At 43.9% G+C, this 24,769-nt stretch overlaps 1 protein-coding gene and 1 long non-coding RNA gene across 2 annotated transcripts in view; both read left to right on the plus strand.

Moving 5' to 3' along the window:
- LOC105697030 (protein gustavus) overlaps window positions 1-24,769 on the plus strand; it is a 66,149-nt gene that overhangs the window by 33,142 nt on the left and 8,238 nt on the right. Inside the window, exons 2-4 of the mRNA XM_012419968.1 lie at window positions 18,078-18,511; window positions 22,350-22,579; window positions 24,051-24,381. Of these exons, the coding sequence (XP_012275391.1) occupies window positions 18,078-18,511; window positions 22,350-22,579; window positions 24,051-24,381 (995 nt within the window). The remainder of the gene's footprint in view (window positions 1-18,077; window positions 18,512-22,349; window positions 22,580-24,050; window positions 24,382-24,769) is intronic.
- Window positions 1,576-2,569, plus strand: LOC105697031. The gene is made up of 2 exons (XR_001103773.2): window positions 1,576-1,738; window positions 1,893-2,569. It is a non-coding gene; the product is annotated as an uncharacterized LOC105697031 (long non-coding RNA).

Consider the following 24,769-nt stretch of genomic DNA (forward strand, 5'->3'; position numbering starts at 1 on the left):
TAATACGTATTTCTCAACCGGATCACTCGCAGTATCTTCAAATTCAACCTGCGAATCCAGTACTATTATACTCAGCTCCGAATGTCGAAAAACGGTTTTCCGCGGTCAAGTACCAGGTCTTTACGTGCCGTGAATGGTGTCGAGTGACCGGAAGAGCATTTTGAAAAGAGCGCCTCTGGTGTCGTTATCCGACATCCTTAGAGCTTCGAGACATCCGCCCGCCGCCCTCTGGGGCTCTTCCGTTCTGGGGAGAGCGCCCTCTAGACTCTTGCAGAGTCCGCGGCACTCTGGCGCCGCCGCGAGGGGCCTTGGTCGAGGCGGCGCGGACAAAGACGACAAAGGCCGGCGGGTCCCGCGAGGCGCGCGCGGACCAGTGTGCGGCGTGCGCGCGCACGAGTGCAGGCGCGCACGCGCGCTCGCCGTCTCGGGGGAGTCTCGCGCGACCGGCGTGCGCGCGCGCGTCGGTGGAATACTTTCACTGGTTTCACGGCCAGCAGACACGTTGCGCGATGCTAATAATACTCGTTCTCTCGCGCACACCGCCATTGCGATCGGGCCGGCCGCTCCTCTCGGGGACGCGTCCGTCGGGCGGACCCTCGCCGAGTGACGGGGTCCGGCCTGGTCCTCGACCTCGGCGATCGTTCGACGACCCTTGGGGGATATCGACTCCCCGGATCGTCGACCTTGGGCCGTCCGACGATCTCCGAATCGGTCCAATGGCTAGAAAATGACGGATTGTGTCTGCTCGAGCTGAAATTGTAACCCTTTGAACCTGCGTGGTTTCAAAAAGCTACGAAATGGTCATTCTGTATATATATGAAAATATTTATAAAACATAAGGAGAATATATTTATAAAAATTCTTCAAACTGGATGCACCGAATCGTTTGAAATTTCAGCATCTGATTAAGGGGGCCCTGCAGAAGAACGTGGTGCTCATGAAATTTCATTTTTTAAACAAATTTTGTATTTGTCCCAGACTATAATCATGAACGTATCTGTATTTTTTTTTCATGAAATTTCGCGAGCATTCTTCTTTAGGACCTACATAATCGCGTGTTGAAGTTTCAAATAATTCGGTGCATCCAGTTTGGAGATAAATTTTATAAATATTTTGACGCTTTGGTATGTATATAGCATGACCCTTTCATACCACCTTAAGGAAAATCGATTGAAGTTTACTTTTTAAATTACCTATCATCGTAATTTTGTCCGATTTTGCCTTTATTATTCCAACTTAGAATGTCTTAGCTAGACATTATACAAAAAAGTGCGATATTTCAATGCAGGCCGTGTATTGGTAGGTTCTACCCAGTATCTTTAGATTCCATGCTTGGAAAGTTCTTCTTTTAAAAGTCGCGTCGACCACGTGGCCAGATGCGTAACGTTCGGGGAATTCGTTGAATGGACTTTACGAGTCGGTCGTGCTCATCGAATCGAATTGCCGGTGGAAATGGAAACGAGTAAACTGGCCTTCCCAAGTGGCGCCTCCGTCGCGCGTTTTCCGATGCTTTATCGAGGACGTCTCTGCACGTGGCGATTTTTTTCCTCGACCGAGTCCTCGTTGATCGACGTCCACGGTCTGCACTAGACATCATTCTTCTCCTATTAATAAATTCTGGTCAATGACTCCTTAAACTACATTGAGCCATAAAGATCGCATTTCATCTCTCCAACTGTGTCGTCCGACGAAAAATTGAAAGATTCTGATTGGCTGCTGAAAGTCGACGTACTTTGCCGTAAGTAATATCCGACAATTTCTATCGTGTACACGTTCCACACTTCACAAAGTACATTTCACGTACAGGATGAAATTTGTATCTTTCGTAAATACACCTGTCGCCGTTGTTGGATGAATGGAAAAATACGACCTTAAGGGGAATTCCTTTTCAGGAGCACGAGGATCTTCTGGTCGCCATCTTGGGATGCGTTGATGCCACGGGCGTGACGTCACCGGTTTACGCAATACTCGTGAGATGAACTTCTGCAAGGAAGATTTAATGTCACTTGGGAGAATTACTCGGGGATCGCAATAAAGATGTTAATTGCAGAGTGGAAATGCCTCGCAGCCGGCATTAATCAGTAAATGAGTCACTTTTCTCGGCTACGACGTTCTTACGCTTTACCGTAGAAGGATGTGCAGCGGTGAAGATGCACCCGGATTTCTCGACCTCGACGACTCTCGGCGGATATCGACCCCTGCGATCATCTGGATCGCCGACCTTGACCTCTCCTCCCGTCATGGACGAGATCCGGATCGGTCGTTCCCGGGATCGCGACCTCTTCCCGCGGATTACCGGATCCGAGATTTCCCGGGACCGGAAGCGGTCGCGTAACATCCTGTAAGCGAATACTCGCCTGTCGTCATCGTGCTTTCGACTTCCGGTGACGAAGCGACGATCATTCTCGACAGTGCTTTCCGGGGTGAAAGTCGCCGTTTCCCTCGAGAGTCGCTTCTCTACTTCTTACCAAAATGTAAACTCGACGAGTATATCGGGAAATATCGAATTTTAAAAAGGTGACATGGATGTATAACTTAAAGGGGAAGAATACATTGTCATTTTTAAGGAGGAGGTGGCGAAAATATTCGACTTTTTTCAAATACATCATATATATACAACTGTCTCATGAATTAACGAATCAATATCACTAACCGGTTAATCATAATTATCAGCAAGTTAACAATTGGCAATAGCTAACAACAGTTATTAGACCAGTAATAATAACATTTGAGAAAGGCCGTTATAACACATGCTATATGTTTTTCGGGTATACGTGGAATTTCATTTCGTTCGACGAATACGCTGTCCCAAATAATCGCAGCACTAAGAGCTCGACATTACCCATATCTGATAACAATGTATATCGCTTAAATAACGAAGGTTACCTACATCTCGGCAATCGCAACTATATCTAACCCAAAATTGAGTCGCTATCTCTACATCCTAACGAATCCATCATGTCAGTCCCTAAACCGCCCGATTTTCGGAGTGCACCAATCAAATCGCAATCCTCCTTCGGTAAAAATGCCTCCCTTCTTTTCTCCAATCAACCGACTTCCTTTTCACGTACACTATCCTTCAAGATCGGTGACAGGTACGGAGGCGCGCGTCCCAGGATTTTCCCGAGTAACCCTCGGCGGAAGCAGGCCTCGTCTTCGTTATTGAGATTTCGAAACGCGGCCTCCCACACACGAGAGCAGCCTCCCATTGTCTTTTCACGCCCGTGGACAAACTAACGAGCTTTAAGGCATTCTCACACACGTGCCGCGGCACCCAACTATTCATTAAATTAGATAACAGCGAGTGGACGCTCGCGTGTCGGCCGCTCTCGCCCCTCTGCCGCTCTCCGCCGCGGGCCTTCCCCCTTCCCCCTCCCTCCCGCCGCCCGGCCGCGGTTCCCCCACTCCGTGGCATCCGTCCCCCCATCCCGTTGGTCGGCGCCCTTCGGCCCTCTCGCTCGCTCGCTCACTCGGCCGCCCTCGCTGCCTCTCGCGCTCCGCTGCCAGTGCAGCGCGAGGCGCGAGAGGGGACGGAGGGGCGGCGAAGGATGCCGCGCGCCGAGCCGGTGGGGTCGGGACCAGACAAGGTCACGGCTACCAAGTGCCGGTCGGCGGCGAGCGCGGCCATCTTGAGAATGTGTACCGTCATCGAATGCACCGAGAATAACAATAAATTATCTCTCGCCGCGCTCGCCGGCTGCGTTGTTGCCGTGCGTGTTCGCCCGAGCGCATCGTCTCGTTCCTCCTCGTGCGTTCCGAATTCGCGCGTAACGCGAGCCCCTTCCGCTCCTTCCGTCCCCCCTTCCCCCTCTACCGAGGTGTCCTCGCCACAGCCGACTTTTCCGCGTCTCCTCTTTTTGCTCCTTTCCCGCGTTTCCTGCGCTCGCTCGCTCTTGACTGCGCCGCACGTGGGACGCGTCAGTTAGGGACGCGGCCGGTTGGCGCGCGGTTTTTCGTCCCGCGGGTTCCGACCCACACGATCCATGTCTGTCGATTACCTACGTTCTGGTAAGTTCGAGCATACGTGGCAAATTGGACGTTTTGTAACTAATCGTCATGTAATAATCACAGATGGGGTCCGTTTATTCAGATCACGGGAGGCTGAGATGGAAAAATATTTTGTTTCGGGTAAATTCGTCCGAATTTACAGTTCATGCAGTTCATTGGTATGTATTCAGGTTTACATCGCATCATGTTGAGATATTAAGGCATGGTGATTATTGGACACAGGGGGTGATCATTTTAAGAATTTGTTGATCCTTTTTTCTTCCTTCGACGGGATCCAAAGTTTGTTTTATTTTTTATTTAGGGGGGTGATCGCGGCGATTAAATTTCATTTCGACAACCCAAAATTCAATGGAAACTGGCCACTGTTCCGGTGTCTCCACTTTGGCTCCTTGGAGGTTAATCCGGGGAGCACAAAACAATGGTGATTGTCTCGGAACGTTTACAGCCTAATTATGTGAACACGGTCCGAGCACGGTGGACTAACAATGCTATAACTCGTAACAATGTACATTGTTCATTGTCCGAGGCCCGGGGCCCGTTTCTTCGCGTGTGCGTTCCTACCTGCACGACGCAGGTAAGCTCGTGCACGCACGTGCGTGAGACGCGCGCTCGGGATGCGGTCGCGAACGCACCCTGCCCTTTTGCGATCGACCGCATCGCGGGACTTCCGCATCGGTTTCCTCTCAGGATTCTCATCGGCATCGGAACATATCCCGAAAGCTTGCGATATGTCCATTGAGCACCTAATCGATGCATTTGTAATGTCAATTTTAATATGAATTAAACGATGTTTAAAAATTGTTAATTTGTTACATGTAGATTTTATCATGGATAAACGGACGGTACCTTGGCTTTAAACATGTAAAATAAATTTTAAATGTATCAAAGACATCTTAAAATCTTCAATTTCTAACGTAAAACTTATAACGGATGAAAATATTCCTTACAACTGATATTGGAAATGTAATGAAGGGTTAGAACATAACAAAAAAATTCATTTTAACCTTACGAAAGTTGTACTTTTAATTCCAATATTTCTCAATACGTGGAATTTTGCAATTTACTTATGACGTAATCGAACCTTTTCCCGAGAGAATTTACTCGGTGCCGTTTCCCTCACTGAACGTGAGAAATCATTCATTGCTCCTTAGGACAAGGATTTTCTCATAATCACAGGGGATAAAGGACATTTTTCTTCCCAAGCGCGTGCCATTTGTCGGGTGATTAGATTCAGTACTCTCCCTCATTATGCCGTCCACATTGTCGGAGTATAATTCACCTAAGTAATTCTGACGTCACGGTAAAATTTAGCACTTGCAAAATGACGGCGCTTTCTGCAAGATCGAGACTATAATCGGAGGATGAAAACCAAAATTACCATTCCATGCCATTTGCTCTTTACTAAGAGATATCCCGAGAATAAAAATTTATTAATCCAAAGAAATATTTTGTTAATCCAAAGCATTATTATTTCGCTCAAATAAACTCGAATAAATCTTCATAATTCTGCAGAAACGTTGCATCCAATTTATTCGAGTTTGAGGCAAATAATTATTCTTTAGACGAACAAAATATTTCTCCGTGTAGCGATTGGCAAAGTTGGTCTTGGTCTTGCAATCATGTAAAAAGTGCAAAAACCAAAACCACTATGGTCTCGCGTTTGCTCATCGCTAACCATGAGTGACGCCATGAAGACGCCTCGACTTCTTGCAGTACACGTGGCGGGCGCTATTAATTTCTCAGCTCCAGGAGTGCCGGGATTTCCGACGTTTACAGCCCCGTCTTAATTGCACATTTTCCATTCTCTTTTTCTTTGTTTGCCGCTCGGCGATTCCCCGAAAACCCGATCCTCGGCGGCCCTTTTTAGTGCCGACCGGTGGGGCTCGCTGTTTACACTCGACGTTCTTAAAACGAATGGTATACAGGTCGCGAAAGGAGAGGAAAAAAAAAAGATACGTCCCGTTGCGGGGCAGGATTGTCCGCAAGGACGAACCGCGACGTCGTAACGCGAAAACGCGCGCATGCGCGGCCGTACCCACGTAAGTGCGCGTAAGTGCGCGCGAGTGCGTGCGCGGAATATAGAAAAGCAGCCAGTCCTCTCTTGCCTTTCGTTTTTCCTTCGATGGGAGTCGGGCCTTGAGAAAATCTTCTTACCTCGATTCTCAATTTCATCATTGAGATCGCGATAGCGCAATCTTCTCGCGGGCCGCAACGGGCGTGCTAGACGAGTGCGCCAGGAAACGAGGGTTTTCTGGAGGATTATTCGGCTCACAAGTCCCAGAAGTGTCAGAAATCCCTAGATGAGAAACGACAAAGCCTTTAGGATCGGTCAGCTGAATTTGATAGGGACCCTAGGAACGGCTGCTTCGAAATGGATCCGTAATAACGGAGGACGCCCTCGTAAAACCCTCGCGTTTCGCAGCAATAAGGGACCGGACGCGAGGGAATAGTTTTTCGAGATTATTTTCCAAGATGGCCGACGTGTATGGTTGCCTTTCCATATATCGATCAGCCGGTCCGTGATGACGTCCTCGGGGCCGGCGTCAGTCAGCTGTCTCGGGTCGATCAACCTTTTAAAGGGACTTCTGGAGGGACTTGCAATTTAAATGCATCCTCTCTTTGAAGAAGATTGACTCTTTTTTTTTTTAAATATATTTTGAAGTTGTTTAATATTGTTTATTGTTATCTGGACAGGATTTTGTGCCGTTTCATTCGCGTGGTTAATGTGCAGAAATATTTCTTTTGAATTGTATGAAATGAGTATTTTGATAATTCAAAGAATAATTATTCGACCCAAGTAAATTGTCATAATTCCGAATAATCGTTCCATTCAATTTAATTGAGTTTATTCAAGTCGAATTATTATTCTATGATTTAACAAAATATTTCTTTGGTTCAGTGAAATTTTTGCTGAGAGGGGATTTGTTGTACCGAGGATTGTTTAAAGTCAAGTCATTGTCAGCGGGGAATAATTGTATTTTATGAATGTTCAATATACATTTCAGAATCTACTTTCCAGTCGTTAGGTCAGTTCGCGGATGTAATGGACTATGGAAAAATCCTTGATCGAGCACTCCGATCAACCAGGGCGAATCGTTTCCAGAGGTCTCGGAATTCAATCAAGCCTCATAAAGTGGTAAATTGGAAGCGGAGAGCAAATTCAATCTTTGGCAGCCTCGTGATGCCTCGCTGAAGATGCTCCGGCGTTATTACTATTTCACGCGGCGGTGATAAATCTCAATACGGTTACTTATTGGCACGTTTAATTTATCAGAAAATCTGGCCGCAGGCGTTTTTATAACAGGATTAGGTAATATTAACTCATGGTTGCAATATTTGAACAAACCCTTTATTGACGTGAAGATTTAAAAAAAAACCGCTTTTATTGAACACGTCTTTTTTTATAAGGTACTGTGAAAAAAATCCTGACTAATTTTCACGCTTCTGAGAGTATCTATTCTCCAGCATTTTTAAAGCAGAATTAAGAAACCTTGACTCGTGATTTCAATATTTAAAAACAAAATTTATTAACGTGAACATTTCTTAATGTCCGCCTTTGTTGAACCTGTCTTTATAATAATGTACCGTGAACAAATCCCGACTCGTTTTCACGCGTCTGAGAGTGAAATCGAGTTTCGGGGAGTGTCTGATCCCAGAGTGGGGCAAACTCGGTCTTTAGCAGCTCCAAAGAGGTCCCACAAAAGCTTCCGTCTAGGCGTGGGCCTGCACAACGAAAATGGACCTCTTTGTCGACGCAGCTGGTGAACAGGTGTGAGCTAGACAGAGAGCGAGAGAGCGACATCAGTAGCGTCAGCTGTTCGTACCTAACCTCGGCGGTGTAAACGATGGTTATTATTTTGTCCAGCCTATAAGAGACCATGCCTACGCGTGAACTAGCCGACGTGTACACCACCTATTATCCTAATGATTCAAGGTTGCTGGGGGACGTCGCGAACATTGCCATATGGAACACTAACGAAAACAAAATCGGGGGACGTTGCATCTGTCAACTGATTGCATAAGTTCGTGGACAAATTTCCTCGCAGCGAATGTTCTTTAGAAATAATTCCTTACTTAAATAAACCTGTGGGGAAGATGGCTGAAATTTATCAACAGTCCCGGAGAAATATTAATAAATCCTTGATCGGAAATTCGTTCAGTTTTACCCAATACCACATCATATCGTAACTTGCACCTTGCATATGCAATCCGAAATTTTATTATAGCTCACGTAGATACCAGTGATTTATAACCGTCGGAAGGGGAAAACAGGTGAATTCGTCTTTTCGAGAGAGACATTTAATTTTTTACACATTTACGGTAAGAAAACAACACTGAACGAGTAAGGGCGCGAAAGACTAATCAAGAATCTTTAATAATAATTCTCTTTAACTTAGGAGTTTCACTTGGATCGCGCGTACACTGAGAAAAAGAAATACTTGGAACCAAAGAAATATTTTGTTAATTCAAAGGACAATTATTTAACTGAAATTGTCATAATTCCGAAGAAATGTTGCATCCAACTTATTCGAATAAGATTCTTTAAATGAAGAAAATATTTCTTGGGTTCATTTTCTTTTTCAGTCCAGCGAGCACGTGGCAATTTTTTCAAAATTAATTTATGATATAAAGGAGAGGGGAAAAGTCGTCTCGTGGGGTTAGAAAACGAGTAAGCTCCCGTGGATGACGAATTAGGGTGTGCCTCATCGAATAACGAGTGGAGCCTAAAGTTTGATTAGACGTCAGTTCCACGTCACGCACATTCGTCAAACCGCGACGCGTCCGTGACACATCGGATCCGGTGGGAAACGTGGTGCCAGGGTTACCAACAGTTCGCGTGGTTTTCGGGGAACGCGTCGTTCCGCCTTCGAGGCCGCCATTTTGTGCATATATCAGTTCGCCGTGCCGAGTGGGTGGACGTTGTCGCAAAGTACTGCGCCTTGTCTCATGGATCACTCGAAATATAAAGTAGAAGAGCGTTTACGTTATCGCCACGCTTTGTTCGGCCAAAGGGCTGCCACGTACCGCTGCAATTTGCGCGACAAAGACGTGGTTAAAGAAAAATGCCCGCCGATCGAGGGGCGAGTCGTGTGTGCACACGCGAGACAATTACGCCGACCTCCCGAGGGCTTCGTCTCGTGATCGCGAAGGAAAAAATTGTAGGGGTTCGGTACCGGTTGCCAACTGGTTTCGCGATGGCTGGCGGTACCGTGCGTGCGGCCGACACGCCGCGGACCATTCCGCACGGTTAGACCGTTCGATCGATCCCCGTTTCCCGCGACGTTTTCTGCGTTCAGCCGGAGTGTCGGCGACCCCCCGTCGCTGGCTTAACTTATCAAAACCGAAAACTTACCCCGAAACCGTTTATTTCGGGTCTATAAACTTTAGCTATAAATCCATGATTGAGGGATTATTCATTTGAAAATCAGTGAAAATGATTTCCTTCTTTGAGAACCGATTGCATTTGATTTCATATGATAAATAACCACGCGATTCGGTAACAAGTGACGTTCGGCCTCAAAATCTTAACAATATTTCGGTGACTTCCAACAATTTCCAGCTGACTTCCACGTGATTTCGAGCATTAAGTTCCTTGATTTTCTGAGTGAATACCTCCTCGATCGTAATACAATTAAAATATACTCCTCCACAAATGCATTCAACAAATTAGACTACTATACCTCATATTCTCTTCTAGATAAAATTTACCTTTTCCCTTCAACTCGCGTCGCCAGATTTATCTCCCTACAAAAGATAATTCAATCAGAAAACGAAGTCTGAAACTGAAGAGAGTCTACCTCCCCACACATATATTACATACATTAGATTACTTTGCACCCTGTTGTAGTACTTACTTCAATATTACTTACCTTTAGATCGCCCCTTTAACTGAAAATTTCAGGGGGGGGGGGGGGGGGGTAAAGGTGTTACAAAACGATCATTCTACATATACCAAAACGTCAAAATATTTATAAAACTTTTCTCAAACTGGTTGCACCGAGTCATTTGAAACTTCACCATGTGATTATAGAGGCTCTAAGGAAGAATTTATGCTTATGAAATTTCATTGAAAAAAATTTATTTATTTAACGCAGACTAGAATCATGAACATATTTTCTTTTGAAAATTGAAATTTCACGAGCATTGCGTTAAGGCCTCCGTAATCACGTGTTGAAGCTTCACATGATTCGGTGCACCCAGTTTGGAGAAAAGTTTTATAGACATATTGACGTTTTGATATGAAGAATGACCCTTTCATAACACCTTAAATGACTTTAGGCGATATGTTTTTACCCTTATTTCTTTTCTTTCATTTCTTCTATTTATTTTATTTTATTTTATTTTTCTTAGTAGAGACCTCGCGATACATCGTGTCGAAAATTGGCCGGTGAGTTCTGGCTCTTCGGGGTGGATACTTGCGTGGCTGGTCCCAGTCCGTGGTGGATTTTTCCCGGAGCATTTTTACCGTTCTGCCTGCAGGGCCGGGGGTGGATTTGGGTTGGTTTGGGGCAGGGTGGAGCCGAGGGGAGGCCGCACGCGGATCAATACCGCAGCCCGTCGCGCCTCCACCTTGCTCCGTCGACCGCCGCCGCTAGACTGACGTACACCGATTGGCGCTGTCGAACTTTCCGATACCCGGCAAAACGTATTTTTACCCCTAATGCTCCTAACCCGCGCGAACCCGAAACTTTCCGCCCGGCAATTCCGCGCTCGCAAACTACCGACCTGCGGCGATCTTGCGCGAAATCCGATAAATTGGCCGGGTTTAATCGCGCCGAAAATCCAATTATGCGATAAATTTCCTGCCGGCATAATGCCAACATTGACGTTGTTCAATTCGTACGGGAGGAGGTTGTACGGGACAAATATTTATATCTTTTTTGTTTTTTTAACATTTCACTTGTTATGGAGGCACGGTTTTCGCCAGAAAGTAATTCTGGCGTTATTTGCCCTAGGTAAATCTATTCGGTTTGTGCGCGTCATTAATCGCGCTACGGTGCTTAATTTTGTAATAAGTTTACCGTGACGTTAATTATAGCCTTGACACTATTAAATGGGACTGGCGAGGATGTACGTGATGCGTCCGCCTTTCGCCGAAACGTTTTCACTCACCTCGCGCTGTAAATAAATTACGGGTTTATTTTGGAGGATAACCCTTTTTTTTGGCGCTCTCGCGCCCGGGTTTTGGAATTTCATTTTAACCTTGTAACGAGGCGCGACAATTGAGGATGAAATTTCAACCGACGATGAGCTGAACTTAGTGTTTCGTGGATTTGCAACTTCTCGCGGAAAACTCGTTAGGGAGGTGATTAATGAGAAAGTTCGTACGAAGTCATCTCGCGGGACAATTATGGCGGGATTTTTCATTCTGCTTGGTATACACGTATAAGGGATTTTCGAGAAAAAAGAAAAGAAGAAGCTTTTGGAGTGCAAAAGCCAAACACATTTATCTTTCCTGAATTAATATCAGAAATAATTGAAATCTAATCGAAAACTGAAATTACATATTTCTGCCAAATGTCACGGTAGATGTGTCGCGTAAAATAAGCTCTATTCAGAAAAATGATAATTTCTTTCAAGAGCAAATATTAATGTAAATATACACCGAGCCAAATAAAAAATGTAGAAACTAATTGTTCACTCTGCTTAAAATTTACGTTGTATGAGAAATTCTCACGGATTTAACCTTATCTTAAATACGGCTAAATGTCTCGAAATAATGAAATTGCGTCGCTCAATACTCGAAGTAATTTATATAATTTTTATTCATGAAGCACGGTTTTATACAGTAACGTTCTCAAAGCGCTACAAAAATCACTCCTGGTTACGATTTTTCTTTTGACTTCGATTTGCAATCCCAGCATAGAGTGACACGTGTGATACGCAATTTTTTTTCTACCGCAGCCTACTTTTGCGTCAAACCAGCATTGACTTTTTTCCTTAATGATATGTACGTCTCGAACTTAATGCGGTGTCGAGTGGCATTTTTTGTCCTGCAGTACTGGAATAACTCGGCGTGTTGTTTTTCTCGAACAAGCAAAGTACGGATGAAAAAAATTCAAATCGAAACGCCCTTTCGATAGCATTTCTCCTCGGCCTTCCCGTAAAAGTGATTCGTTTCGACGACGGATTCTCAGACTTTCTTGTCTTGCAAGGCATGCTTTTTATTCCGTCGTGGTCTCCCGTTTTCCTAGCTCGGTGAGTCAATTTGAAGCATTTCCTTTTCGCGGCATTTCTCCTCGGGGAAAAACTGGATTGACTCCGAGGAGGCAATAAAATCAAATCCATCGGTTTGCCAACAGTCTCTCATTCGGTCGCCGTGGAAGTGTTGCTTGTTATTTTCAAGGCTCTAACCTTTTTTATCAATAGACTAACCTTCGCAAGCGCCGACGAAAAAGGGAGATATTTACTCGGATATTTCATATCTGGCGCTGCGGTTAACAGTCGGCGCGAATTTCGCGTGAAAACGCAGCCATTGTTGCGGGTCCGCGTCGCGATTAATGGAAAGTCGCGACCGTCGTTCCGAAATATGATATGGCGTAAGTTCTTCTACGCAACTCCGAGTACCGCCTGGCGCACCTGTCGTAAGTGCCGAGAAACTCGTGTACCGATGAAGGCCAAGTACACTCTAATCGTTAGAGCAATTCCCGGTTTTTCCAGTCGGCGATGTCGACGACTAATCGCGGGAGTAACGCGAAATCGCAGAGCTGGGACACATCCGCTCGAAACGTACAATTTAGCGCGCCGGAAGTTGACGTCGCTTCTTAACATGTAATATCGCATACCCTGGGATTTATAATAGATTCAACGTGATGATTATGTCATTTATTGTTAATAGTGTACGGTGATAATACTCTTTATTAAGTTTTCAGAAAAAATATTAATGTTAGTCGCTAAAGTGTTAGGTCATTCCAAAAGCTTTACCATGTTCATAGGTGCATGTTAAAACGGGGAGAAAGGTTACCAAAAAAAATGGCAGAATCTTTGAACGATCTGTAATACATGTGAAAATAAAAGAATCGGATAGATCACAGATGTCGTGTATTTTTACGATTGATTTTGTTAGTAAGAATTTCTTGTTTTTCGTATGCGAAACGATAAGGTAAATTGATTCCATCCAATTTATCCGAAATTGGTGATTTAAGGCAAGAATCAGTTGAGGTCTTGCGTGACGTATGGCCCATCTCTCGATTGGCACATTCCGTTCGGTAACCGGTAGAGTGCCATCAATGTAGATCTACTCCCCGATTGGTTTCCCGGGGTCTCGGGAATTTTCGATCTTCTGGTCCGTAGGGACGACTGCTCGCAAATATCGGGCGAAATCGTCCAATGTTCTTCGTAGTTGGCTCCGAGTCGGAAGAATCCGCTGACGTTAGATCTCCCGGCTGGGTCGATTGTTCCATTTTGTTCAATGGGTGGTGAAGCACGGACATAAGTTCCCTTTTCGATTGCTTTTGTCTCGAGAATTCTCGGTTTCCCGGCCAGCGACGGTTAGTGTTAAATCGCACGAGCCGGATGGACTGGACCGACTTGAATTTGCTGCTCACATCCGTGGAACACGGGGAGAAAAAAGTTGTTATAATTACTACATTTGGGATAGATATAACAGCAATTGCTGGTAAATATAAGGGCAGCAGTTCTACAATGTAATGATTACTCTGCTAAAAATGTCAAATGTGCAATTTCATTGTAGTATACGTTATTACAGAGAATGATTACAGTTACAACGATACGACAGGTATATTTACAATCGTGAGAGCATAAACTCGTCAACTGAAGCAATAGTTACCACATAACGTGTGTATATGATAACGTTCGCTAATGTACCCTTTACTGTTGATACATGTAGAAAGTAACATGCAGCAACGCATTTATTACTGTTGGGGTAGCTAGAAAATACAATAGCGACATGTGTATATTACAGTCAGCTCGTGTAAAAATTACCATTGACAAACGTACATATATGTTGCCGTTGCTGCATGTAAAAAGTATCATTGTAGACGGTATCCTTTTCTGTCGGGAACTCGGGAAATCACTACAGATATAATACATTGAAAACGGTAAATATTTGTTTTATGTAAAGCTTACCTTGGAACGATCGTTGTAGGTTTTCTAACCTCTACTCTTGAAGTTCATTTTTTACAAAGTCATCCATGTAGTCACTTAATCAAACTATTACAATGAATTGAAAAAGTAAAACTCGATCTTAAATTAGATCGAAAACCGAATTTCGAAAAGGACCAAATGATGCGGCTACCGAAGTCACAATGAATCTAACAGTTCGCAGAACTGCGCAACTAATGCATGTCACGACCCGAATGCTTCTCGCGCTGTGTCTTAAACGCACAATAGGAACAACAACAGTTCACGTTTGTAATTGTTTTTAAATTTTGCAATTGTAATGGCATTTTTACCCGTGCCTTTATATGTATAATTTTTACTTTCCAATGTTCTATATGTAATACTGTCAGATGCAAATATAACTACAATTTATTTACAAGAATTCTGCAGTTGGTGCTACAGTCGCAATGGTTAAAAGGACAAAAAATTGTAATTACATCTACAATAATTGTTGTTAAGGTTACAACGATACTTTGACCCGCGAGCATATGTAATGATTACAATATTATTTTTCTGCGCGAAGGAAATGACCCAGAGCGGAGACTACGCTGACACTTTTATGAGCTGTTAAAGACACGGAAAAAGCTACACGCGTGAAAATCCGCCCACTCTTTGAAAGATCGAAGAATTACTCCTAATTATACAATTTGTCCCCTCTTATCACTAGTTATTGCTCTGCATTTAGTTTGAGCGGCATGGCAGAAGTTACGCAAAATCTCTCATAATGATTCTCGACTGAAAGATTTTTTCCCCTTCTCCTATCTGTGATTATTTTTCATATTTAATTTGAGGTTCGTGACAGAGAAGTCACGTTGATATTTTTCCGAGCTACCGAAACTCGTCTAAACGTGCCACGTAAAAACCTACCCAACCTTTGAAACCTTGAATTATTTCTAACTTTAGACGTTTCCATCACATTTAATTCCTGAACCTTGACAACTCGTTAAATTTCCAAATGTAAGGCATCCTTAAAAAATCTGAATCGCGTGAAATAAGTGATATCAATTTAATTGATAATAAATTGCCGTGAACTTCGAGAACTAACCCTCTAAATCATATTCGATGCATGTACTTCCTCTCCTTTTCTTTTCTTTTTCGTGCTTTAATCATCACCGCCCATCAGAAATTTGACAAGCCGCGTTTCATCCCGAGTCTCATGCCAGATGTAATTGTCGCATTTAAACCTCTTTTCCAGTAGCATTCTTGAATTTCGGTCCGCTAATCGCGAGGCCGGGAGTCTAAATCGTCCAATCGGAGCGCGACCATCCGGCCTCCGCAAGCGGAAGCGAGCGGTGACGGAAGCGGTCCGCTCGCTATATCGAACAAGCTCGTCCATTCTGGGCGGTTCTCGCCGCTTAAATGGCCCGTTGAACGTAGTCGGCGTCGCCGATAAAGTGGACACGCGGTGGACATAAGTCATAAGTCCGCCTCCCGATGGCTTTTGTCTTGCGGCCCGATTGTCTTCCTGTTGGCGTCCATGGGATCGGTCACGTTCGCCAATGGGTTCGCGCAATCGATGGACGCGTAAGTGAGATTTATCCGTCCCCGAGACGCTTACTCGCAATCGTCGCGGCTTTTTACGACGCCTCGTCGAAAAGCCGACGCTTACTCGTCGGAACCATGGACGGAGGATATATGGATCCGCCAATCTAACCGTTTCCCTTTGATATTCCGTGAAGGCTGTAAAAAAGATGACGGGTAGAAGGGCTATTATTTTTCTCCTTTTTTAAAGTTGAAAGGGCTGTGGCCATATTGGAGGGTTTCGCGTAATAAGAGAGCAAGGAAACAGTCCCTTTATTTCCTCTCTTTCATTTCTTATATCTTCATACAGCGATGAAGAAAATATTCATTGAACCAAAGAAATATTTTGTTCATTCCAAGGATAATTATTTGACTCTAATAAACTCAAATGAATGGTCATAATTACGAGGAATCGTTGCATCCAATTTGTTTGAGTTTATTTGAGGGAAATAATTATTCTTTGAATGAAGAAAAGATTTCTTTGGTACAATCACGTTTTTTTTTCTCTCAGTGTAGTAATATCAATATGAGGGATTTACATATTCTATTATACACGTCCATGAATCTGACTTTGAAAGCAGCAAATCTGAAAGAAAGCAATGAGAAGGGCTGTCTTTTTTCTCTTTTTTTTTTTCTCGCCATAATGCGTCGCTCAATGAATCCCCATAAAAGAAAGAAGAAGAGCAAGAAAACAGCCCCTTTATTTCCTTTCTTTCGTTTTTGATGTGTTCGTAGTTAAATTTAGGGGCAAAATCCATACATTTTATACGTCATGGTTGAAATGACGATAGGGAACAATTTCTCGAAAGAGCGATTCGATTAATCTCGCCAGAGTAATCGCTAGCCATGAAATTCTATCTTCCCTCCGGTGACGTCATGGCGAAGGTGCATCGTCATCAAGTACATGTTAATCTTCATGTACATTCCTCGGGATAACATCTGCAACGCCGCCGGTGATTTCGATTCCTGAACGTTGAACTCAGTCCTCGCGACGTTCCCACATCGCCGTACAGATATGTAATAAATAACGTTAAACCTTTGATGTTCATCATGAAGATGCCGCACTAGCTTCTGTGATGATGTCCCATGAATATGCAAATGACAGCGTCTAATCAGACGCCCGAAAAGCTAGCGAAACGGGTCTATACTCCGGAAATCACTCTGTTAATTATAAATATTACATTGCTTTATGCAAGTCTTTAATTATTGTACGTGGAAAATGGAAGTCTGTGCACTGAACAAACATTTTTCATTTAACCAGAGAAATATTTTCTTAATTCGAAGAATAACTATTTGACTGAAATGAAATCGAATAAATCGGATACGACGTTTCTTCGGAATTGTGGCAACTAATTCGAATGAAATAATTATTGTTTGTATTGAAAGTACATTTCTTTGGTACTGTTCAATGAAATATTTCTCTGGTTTAGGGAAGTATATTTTCTCAGGGCGCGTGAATACTTTTTTCCAGCAGTAAATATCGATTCTTTTCTGCCAATGCATGCCCTGAATGCAGCGAAACATCATGTGCATTCTGACAGAGAAATGTTCTCGCACGTTGCGGTTATGAGAAGCGTCTACCTTCGTGAAGAAACTTCGATTTCGTATTAACCCCTGGGACCTCTTCGTACGTTCTATTCACGTGCTCGAATTAGATTTCCCAGAGTCGCAAGTACGGCGCATACGCCCGTCTCCGTTCATAACCCGCAATTAAATAGTCATACGTAGCAGAGCCACGGCGCAAACATTCGGATTTACACCGTGCACTTAAACAGTGGTAAATTGCGGATTCACGGTGCAAATACCCATACCCCCTACCATTACCTAGGTACTCTCCATTATGCATTATCTGAATCCGTAGTCTGTAGTTAAACTACGATGTACAATGCGAAACAAAAAACATTGCGATTTTATATAATTTTCTTGGAAGTTTTGGTCAGACATGGTATATTGATTTTATAACATTTTATATGTTTATCTTTCATACATATACACGTACTATTAATTTGATACATCGGTGTATTTATTTTTCTACGCGATTGTACAAATTGGAACATGCTAAAAAATTTCAAATTTATTTAAAAATCCACAATAAATATACGCTAATTCACTCGTAATCCATGAAATTTCTCATTTTCAGTGATATACGGTTATCAATATTAATCCAAAGAAATATTTAGTTAATTCAAAGAATGATTATTTGACTGAGATAAATTCGAATAAATTGGACGGTACATTTCTTCGGAATCATAACAATTTATTTCTGTCAGTCAATAATTCTTGGAATTAACAAAATATTTCTTTGGTTCTACGAATTCTCTTTTCTGAGGGTAGAAATGAATTTTTTTGTCGCTCAGCGTAAGTGCATGCGCACTTAGCGCCGACGGGAATCTTCGAATCTAATGGCGGCCGTTCTCGAATTGCAGGTATAAAGCGAATCGTTGCGTGAGCGGGGGCGGGAGCCGCGGAAACGGTGCAACCGGTGCGACCGGGGCAACTGGAGCGACCGGAGGCGGAGGGCTCGGCAGCGGAGCAGCGGTCGCGGGCCGCGGCTGGGCCGGGGGAGGGTGCGGCGGCGGCGGCGGCGGCGGCGGCGGAGGCGGCGGCGGGGGCGGCGGCGGCAGCCCCGGCAGGGGCGTACTAGACGGGGGGGCGCCACCACCGACCACCGGCCATCACCACCACCACCACCATCACCACCACCATACCACCACCACCACTACCACCACCAGGCACTACAGGCACAAGCTGCCGGCGGGGAAGCAGTGCACCGAGCACCGGCATCACCCCCACCACCACCGGCATCACGTTCACCATCGCTCCCACCACCGTGGCATGAACATGGGCCAAAAGATTTCAGGTTAGCCGACCGACGCCTAACGAGTCGACACTGGGGGAAGAAAGACATTTTTAAAGCGATTTCGTGTTTACTGGATGTTTATTAGATGGACAAATTGAGGTCGTAAGAAATTGAGGAGAATTACATATATTCACTTTTCTTAAAATCCAATAACTAATGATAAAAAGTTTCTTAAGTAAAGTTTGAGTCCCACGCGTCGCTTTCGCGCTCTTCAGATTTCATGTTGAAAAAACTCAGGGCATTTGAATGATATCGACAATTGACCGCGCACTCACAATCTGACGAAACGCGCTCAACATTCCAGACGCATTTTCAGACGAACTTTTCGACACAGGATAAAAGGAGCGCTATCGCGCCGCTTAGATCTTTTCGCATCCCATTCAGAAAGCGCTATTGCGCTGCTCGGCTTTTTTCGACCGTTTTTTTAAAAACCTCTGGTACTCAAACGGGTAAACCGGTATGAATGTGTTATATATATATGAAAGTCTAAATATTTATAAAACTTTTTCCGTCAAACTGGAGGCAGTGAAAAATTCGAAACTTAAAACGTCATTATGTAGTTCTTGAAATTCATAAAATTATAGTTTTCGAGCAAAGGGTTTTTTATTTATACCGGGCAAGAAGAAAAAAAGAATTTCTTTTCAAAAAATGAAATTTTGTGAGTTTTCAGACCTTCGTTAGGATCTCCATAGTGACGTGTTTAAATTTCTAATTAATCGGTGCACCCTGTTTGGGGAAATTTGTTATCAATATTTGGACGCATTATTATATATAGGACGACCCTTTCATATTGCCTTACCTTAGACAGCTGTTTCATTGGCGTTGTATTTTTTGGGTACAGCGTTGGAATGAAAAGTTGGATTGATTGAAACAGTTTAAAAGAAATAATTATGTTTCGGGGAGAAAATAGAATTTCAAGGAATTAGAAGAATAACTGATGTTTCTCATACTTTTAATCGTTACCTGGGAACTCGTTCTTGTGAACCTTAAGCAATATTTAATTTATTTTTAATAATTTTGTCGTATCTAAGTTGAGATCAGCACAACATTCTATCCAGAATGTGATATAATTTTCATGAATATTTTCATTACCAGAGATTAACTTTGCGAATAAGATGTTTTTTGCAAAATCATTATACACTTGATGTTGATTTGTTATCATTTTCATTGCAACGCTGGTTGTTACAAAATCTGTTTTACTGTAGCCGAGGAATTTCTTTAGCGAGAAATACTTAGATCGCTGTAAGCAATCAATTTCGCCTAGAAAATAAATTTTTCCCTCGGTGTACACGACACACCCGGTCTTTTGGGACTTCGAGTCCTGGATCTCTCCTGAGTCCCTTTGCGCCTCCTCGCAACTTCGGAGATACGGTTATGGCCCAAGTTCCAACTCTGGTCGTGTTTGCGAGTTCGAATTGTAATTCCGCCTCCAGGCTTGGATGGTGTATCTTCCTCCCGGTTGTATTGCAGGATTTAGAGAGTTGGAAAGAAGTTGATCGGGGTTGGTGAAAAGCTTGTAGGCAAGGGAAGCTGTTAAGTCCATAATTGAATGTTTTCCAAATACCTCGCGTAACGGTAACTGTAAGCATATTTGTAAAAACTGCCTGATTAATTCTTAAAAACAGAACCTTGGATTAATTTTCTTGCAGTCTAATTGGCCGTTTTTACTGTTTTTCTTTGGATTATTGATACACGAGGTATCTAAGAATTCCTTAAGGTGATGTGAAAGAGGCATCTGAGAGATCAATCGTTCATGAAACTTTACTGCGAATTGGGTGTACCGAATCTTTTGAAACTTTACAACGTGAATACGGAGGCTATAGGAAGGTCCTAACACCCATGAAATTTCATTTATAATACAAATTTTTTAAAAGTTCTATAAACAAATTAAAAAAGAATTGAAATTTCACGGGGGTCAGGACTTTTCTTATAGCTTCCATATTCACGTTGTAAAGTTTGAAACGATTCGGTACACCCGGTATAAATAAGACCTCTTTGACGCCATTTCTATATCACCTTAAAGGGCTTTACGATTGATCTATGCATATCCATATCGTAAAAAAAATAATCTTAATTCCAGCTATTTCCAAAAAAGGAGTGGTATTATTACATGATTTTCTTGTTGTTTGATTCATTATTCCTTCTGTATAAGTATTATAATCAAATTTTCTACAGTGGTCCAGCTAGGATTAAAAATAGGAAGTTCCTTTTCTGCTATTAAACATTAATACATTGCATATCTAGAAGAATCCCGTAGAAAACTGAATGGATACACCCGAATAAAAAGGGATGGTGACCTTTGGAGTATTTTCGACCAATTCGACCTCTTCAACATCTCTATGTACCCGATCTCTCTTGAGTGGAAACTGCCCTCGTCTGTTTCAGTCGCAGGACCAGTTTAACCGAAAAGGGAATTAAGGACGATGATTAGACCCCTAGTTCTTATAATTAATGAGGGATGGTTATTTACTTCTCTCGTGGTCTCTTCAAAGGAAGTCACCAGGGGCATCGGAAGAGGCAAGTGGATCGTATCGAAAGCTGGCTCGATCCGCGGCGGATCGTCGATCATTCTCTTTGGGGCTCGTCCTCCTGGAAAACGACGTCCCGTAATCCGGACCACTCCCGGGTCCTTTCTCCATGGAATCGATTCGTTATTAATCCACCGGCACGGCGCCTGCTCCGGAAAACGAAGAGACGCATCAGCTGCTACCGCCAGGAAATTTACGAGCCGGCGTATTATCCCCAAAAACCGTCGGGAAAGGACCATGAAAAGAGCGATGGAATATCCTTCGGGAAACGGCCTCAGGAAAGGGACGTGCCCTGCCTCTTCCCGTTGGTCCTGCAGGACCCCCGATCTCTTGCCGAAACAGCTGCTCGCGAATCGCTGACCCCATCGCCTAACCTACCTCACAGGAGTAACGCCATTGGAAATCTGCAGATTCACGTCCTTTTTTTCGCCTCTTTCAAAGAGTCCTTTGGTAATTTCCCAACGGCCAAGGATCTCTTCCTCTCGGATTCGTACCTCGCCATTCAGGTTCGCCTAAGCTAATAAATTACTAAGATGAATGATGCTCCGGTTGTTGGGACTTATCCTCCTTTTATAGAAAATTCGGTAACTCATGGATGTATTATTTTTCAAGTCAAGTGACTACCCCGAACGAAATCTGGAAAAATAAGAAGTCTTGTGATAATAGCATCTTTACTTGCCGTTATCAACGAGATTAACTGTGAACGTGTGAAACACTTTTGAAATGGAATTAATTCAATTTCAAAAGTGTTTCTACAAAATTCAAGATTCTCATCACTTGGCCTGCGATGCTGATATTTTCGACGAAATCAGTTTTCCCCGGAGCCAAGAGCTTTCTTTGGCATGAAGAAATCTAGATTGCGCAAGTGATTAATTTCGCCCAGAAAATAATATTTTCTCTCGGAGGAAGCGTTTTACTTCAGGCCGTTCAACATCCCTCTTAGCTTCGGCTAGAGTTCCTCGCTCATCTTCCTCGAGTCGCTTGGTCCTATCAGGTGAAAGCTCCGTCGAAAGCTCAGTCTCGAAGAGTTGTCACCTATTTATACACCCAAAGCAGTGACTCACCGGGTCGTTTTTCCTTCCCGTCGCAGAAAAGTGCAGGCTGACCTTTTCAGGCCACTCGGTGAATCTCGGATTGGTCGATTTGCATTCCACGTTTTCCCTCGGCCATCTGCATCACAAAGGCGGCTTTCGTTCCTCGCGTCGTAGCTGGTCATCGGAGGTAGCGGTTTGCCTTCGCTTTGTTTGGCCAGAGGAGCCTCGAAGAGAAAGGGAGGGCTTTTTAATGAGCGTGCGAATTCTCACTTTCAGGAGGCGTGAAGAGCGTGACGCGCGAAAGCGGCGCTGGCACCGGCGGTGGCGTCGGTGTCGGGGGTGGAGGCGCCGTCACGTACAAACCCGTCGTCCCCAGGGAACTGGCCCAGGACTTTTCAAGGCCTGCGCGTCTCGATGTGCTCCTCGACATGCCATCAGTCTCCAGGGAGACTCAGGTCCACCACAGCTGGAACGCCGACGACCGGAGTCTCAACATATTCGTCAAGGTGATCTTTTATTTTTTATTCCTATGGAAGAGAAAGAAATCATCAAAAGCGACGTCTGGGAAAGGGGTGGTTCCTTTCCGGGATATGGTAGAATTTTTACACGCAGAAAAACACTTGGCTGAACCAATAAAATTTGTCTTGTTTCGTTTTTAACCAAAGAACATGGATATTGTACAGGGTGTAACAGAAATGGTGGTCACGGTTTATACAGCGCTATCCTTGTTGAAAAAAGAGTCGAAAAGTCCTGTACTATTTTTTCCTGTCGTGCATAATTTTCCTCTAAACGTCAGTATTTAGCTTTTCTGCCAGTGAGGTTATTTTTATGCAGTCGGAGTGTAATCGCTTTTAAAACGCACCGGAATGCGCGAAAATATCTATTTAAAACGCGAGGACGCTAGAAAAGAAAGATGGCCGCCACCCATTCCTTCGCCTTGCGGCTTAAGCTTCGCTTACTTGGCAAAACCCTCCACGAATTTCTTTCTAGACCCATGTTGGAAATAAACAACGCTACAATGCTCATTACGAGTCACTGGATTCGAGCTGGTTCTTTCGTTAAAACCCCGTAGACCCTTTTTCCAAACAGAGAACAATTGTTCCAATCCGGAGACTTTCAATGGCCGCTGCCGCGGGCGATTTTGCGCTTTTGACGCCACGGATGCGTGATGGTACCCAAAGCGATTGCAACATACACATGTGACAAGTCAACCGGTCGTCAATGCTCGTCAGCGTATCGAATACTCGTCGTTAACTCGATATACATTGTCTACTCGGTGAAAACACGTCCACGGTTTAACGCCATGGAAACGTAGAAACGGCGCTTGGAGTTTAGGCCTGCGCGTATCGATGAACTTAAAACGTAATGATGGTTTTCAATCACGGGCGAAAGTGTTTTCCGCGCAATAGTAAAGTCCCAATTTTCCACCACTTGCCCTTTCCGACACATCGATGCTCCTAAAACCTGTAATTTATCGTTACCGCGTTGGGCTTCGCACATTTCGCTCTTCATTGCATTTAATCAAGAAACGGCCGGTCCTAAACTGCATAATACCCAGGGTACATATAATAGAATATAATTGCGGTCGTAATTCACTTTGTATCAAAATGTCAGTCACCTCCTCTGTATTTAGCTCAGTAGTGCCGCAATTACCTGGGCATTAACCGAGAGTGGCGGCGCAAACTGGTACATCGCTAACCTCGTTGATCCAAGAGGTGTCCCTAAGAACTAGGAAGTGGTACCACACACGCTGTTTGCGTATTCTCAGACAAACCGGGAACTTTTGCGAGCGTTCTACGAGTTTCTCTTCCCATCGGTTTCTATATGCTTGGCGGAGTGCGCATGGTTGCCCATTTATTTTCACTGGGTACGAATTCCACGCGCACCTCGCGACGCGCATGCTGATGCGTTTTAGGGTAGCCGGAAATTGAGCGGCAATTTTTCATTAAAAAGTAATTGGCTGATCTTCTTTCGCAGGATGACGACAAACTGACCTTCCATCGACACCCAGTCGCACAAAGTACGGACTGCATAAGAGGGAAGGTGGGATACACGAAGGGCATGCATGTCTGGGAACTGCATTGGAGCACAAGGCAACGAGGCACCCATGCAGTGGTTGGCGTCGCGACAGCCAACGCCCCATTGCATAGTGTTGGGTACCAGAGTTTAGTGGGCAACAACGAGCTTAGCTGGGGATGGGACCTGGGAAGGAACAAGCTCTACCACGACTCGAAGAACAACAATGGCGTCACGTACCCCGCCTTGCTGAAGCCCGACGAGACGTTTATCGTTCCTGATAAGTTCTTAGGTAACGACTGTGACTTCGTGCATTGGGCTGTTCCATAAATTTGTAAAGGTTCAACAATTAAAATGGAACTTCTTATGGCATTGCAGTACCTATGGGTTCGCGCGTTATGAAGGGGGGCGATTTGAAAAGTGAAGAATTTCTTTTTTTAATTTTGTTCCCACAGGTAATTACAATTTACATTTGTCCTTGTGTACGCCATGATGATGGGTTGGGTAGTTTCATAAATTTGTAAAGATTCAATAATTGAAATTCACACAGGCACACTTCGCGTAAATTTTATTTCTGCAGTTCACTGCATCATATTCATCTTTATGTATTAATATCGAGGCGATTTGCGTAAACATTAGTGTTAGAAATATAATATAGAAATAATTGTATCCAACCCAAC

The sequence above is a fragment of the Orussus abietinus genome, unplaced genomic scaffold (assembly GCF_000612105.2).
Source record: "Orussus abietinus isolate OABI.00-Male unplaced genomic scaffold, Oabi_2.0 scaffold102, whole genome shotgun sequence".
Lineage (NCBI taxonomy): Eukaryota > Metazoa > Arthropoda > Insecta > Hymenoptera > Orussidae > Orussus > Orussus abietinus.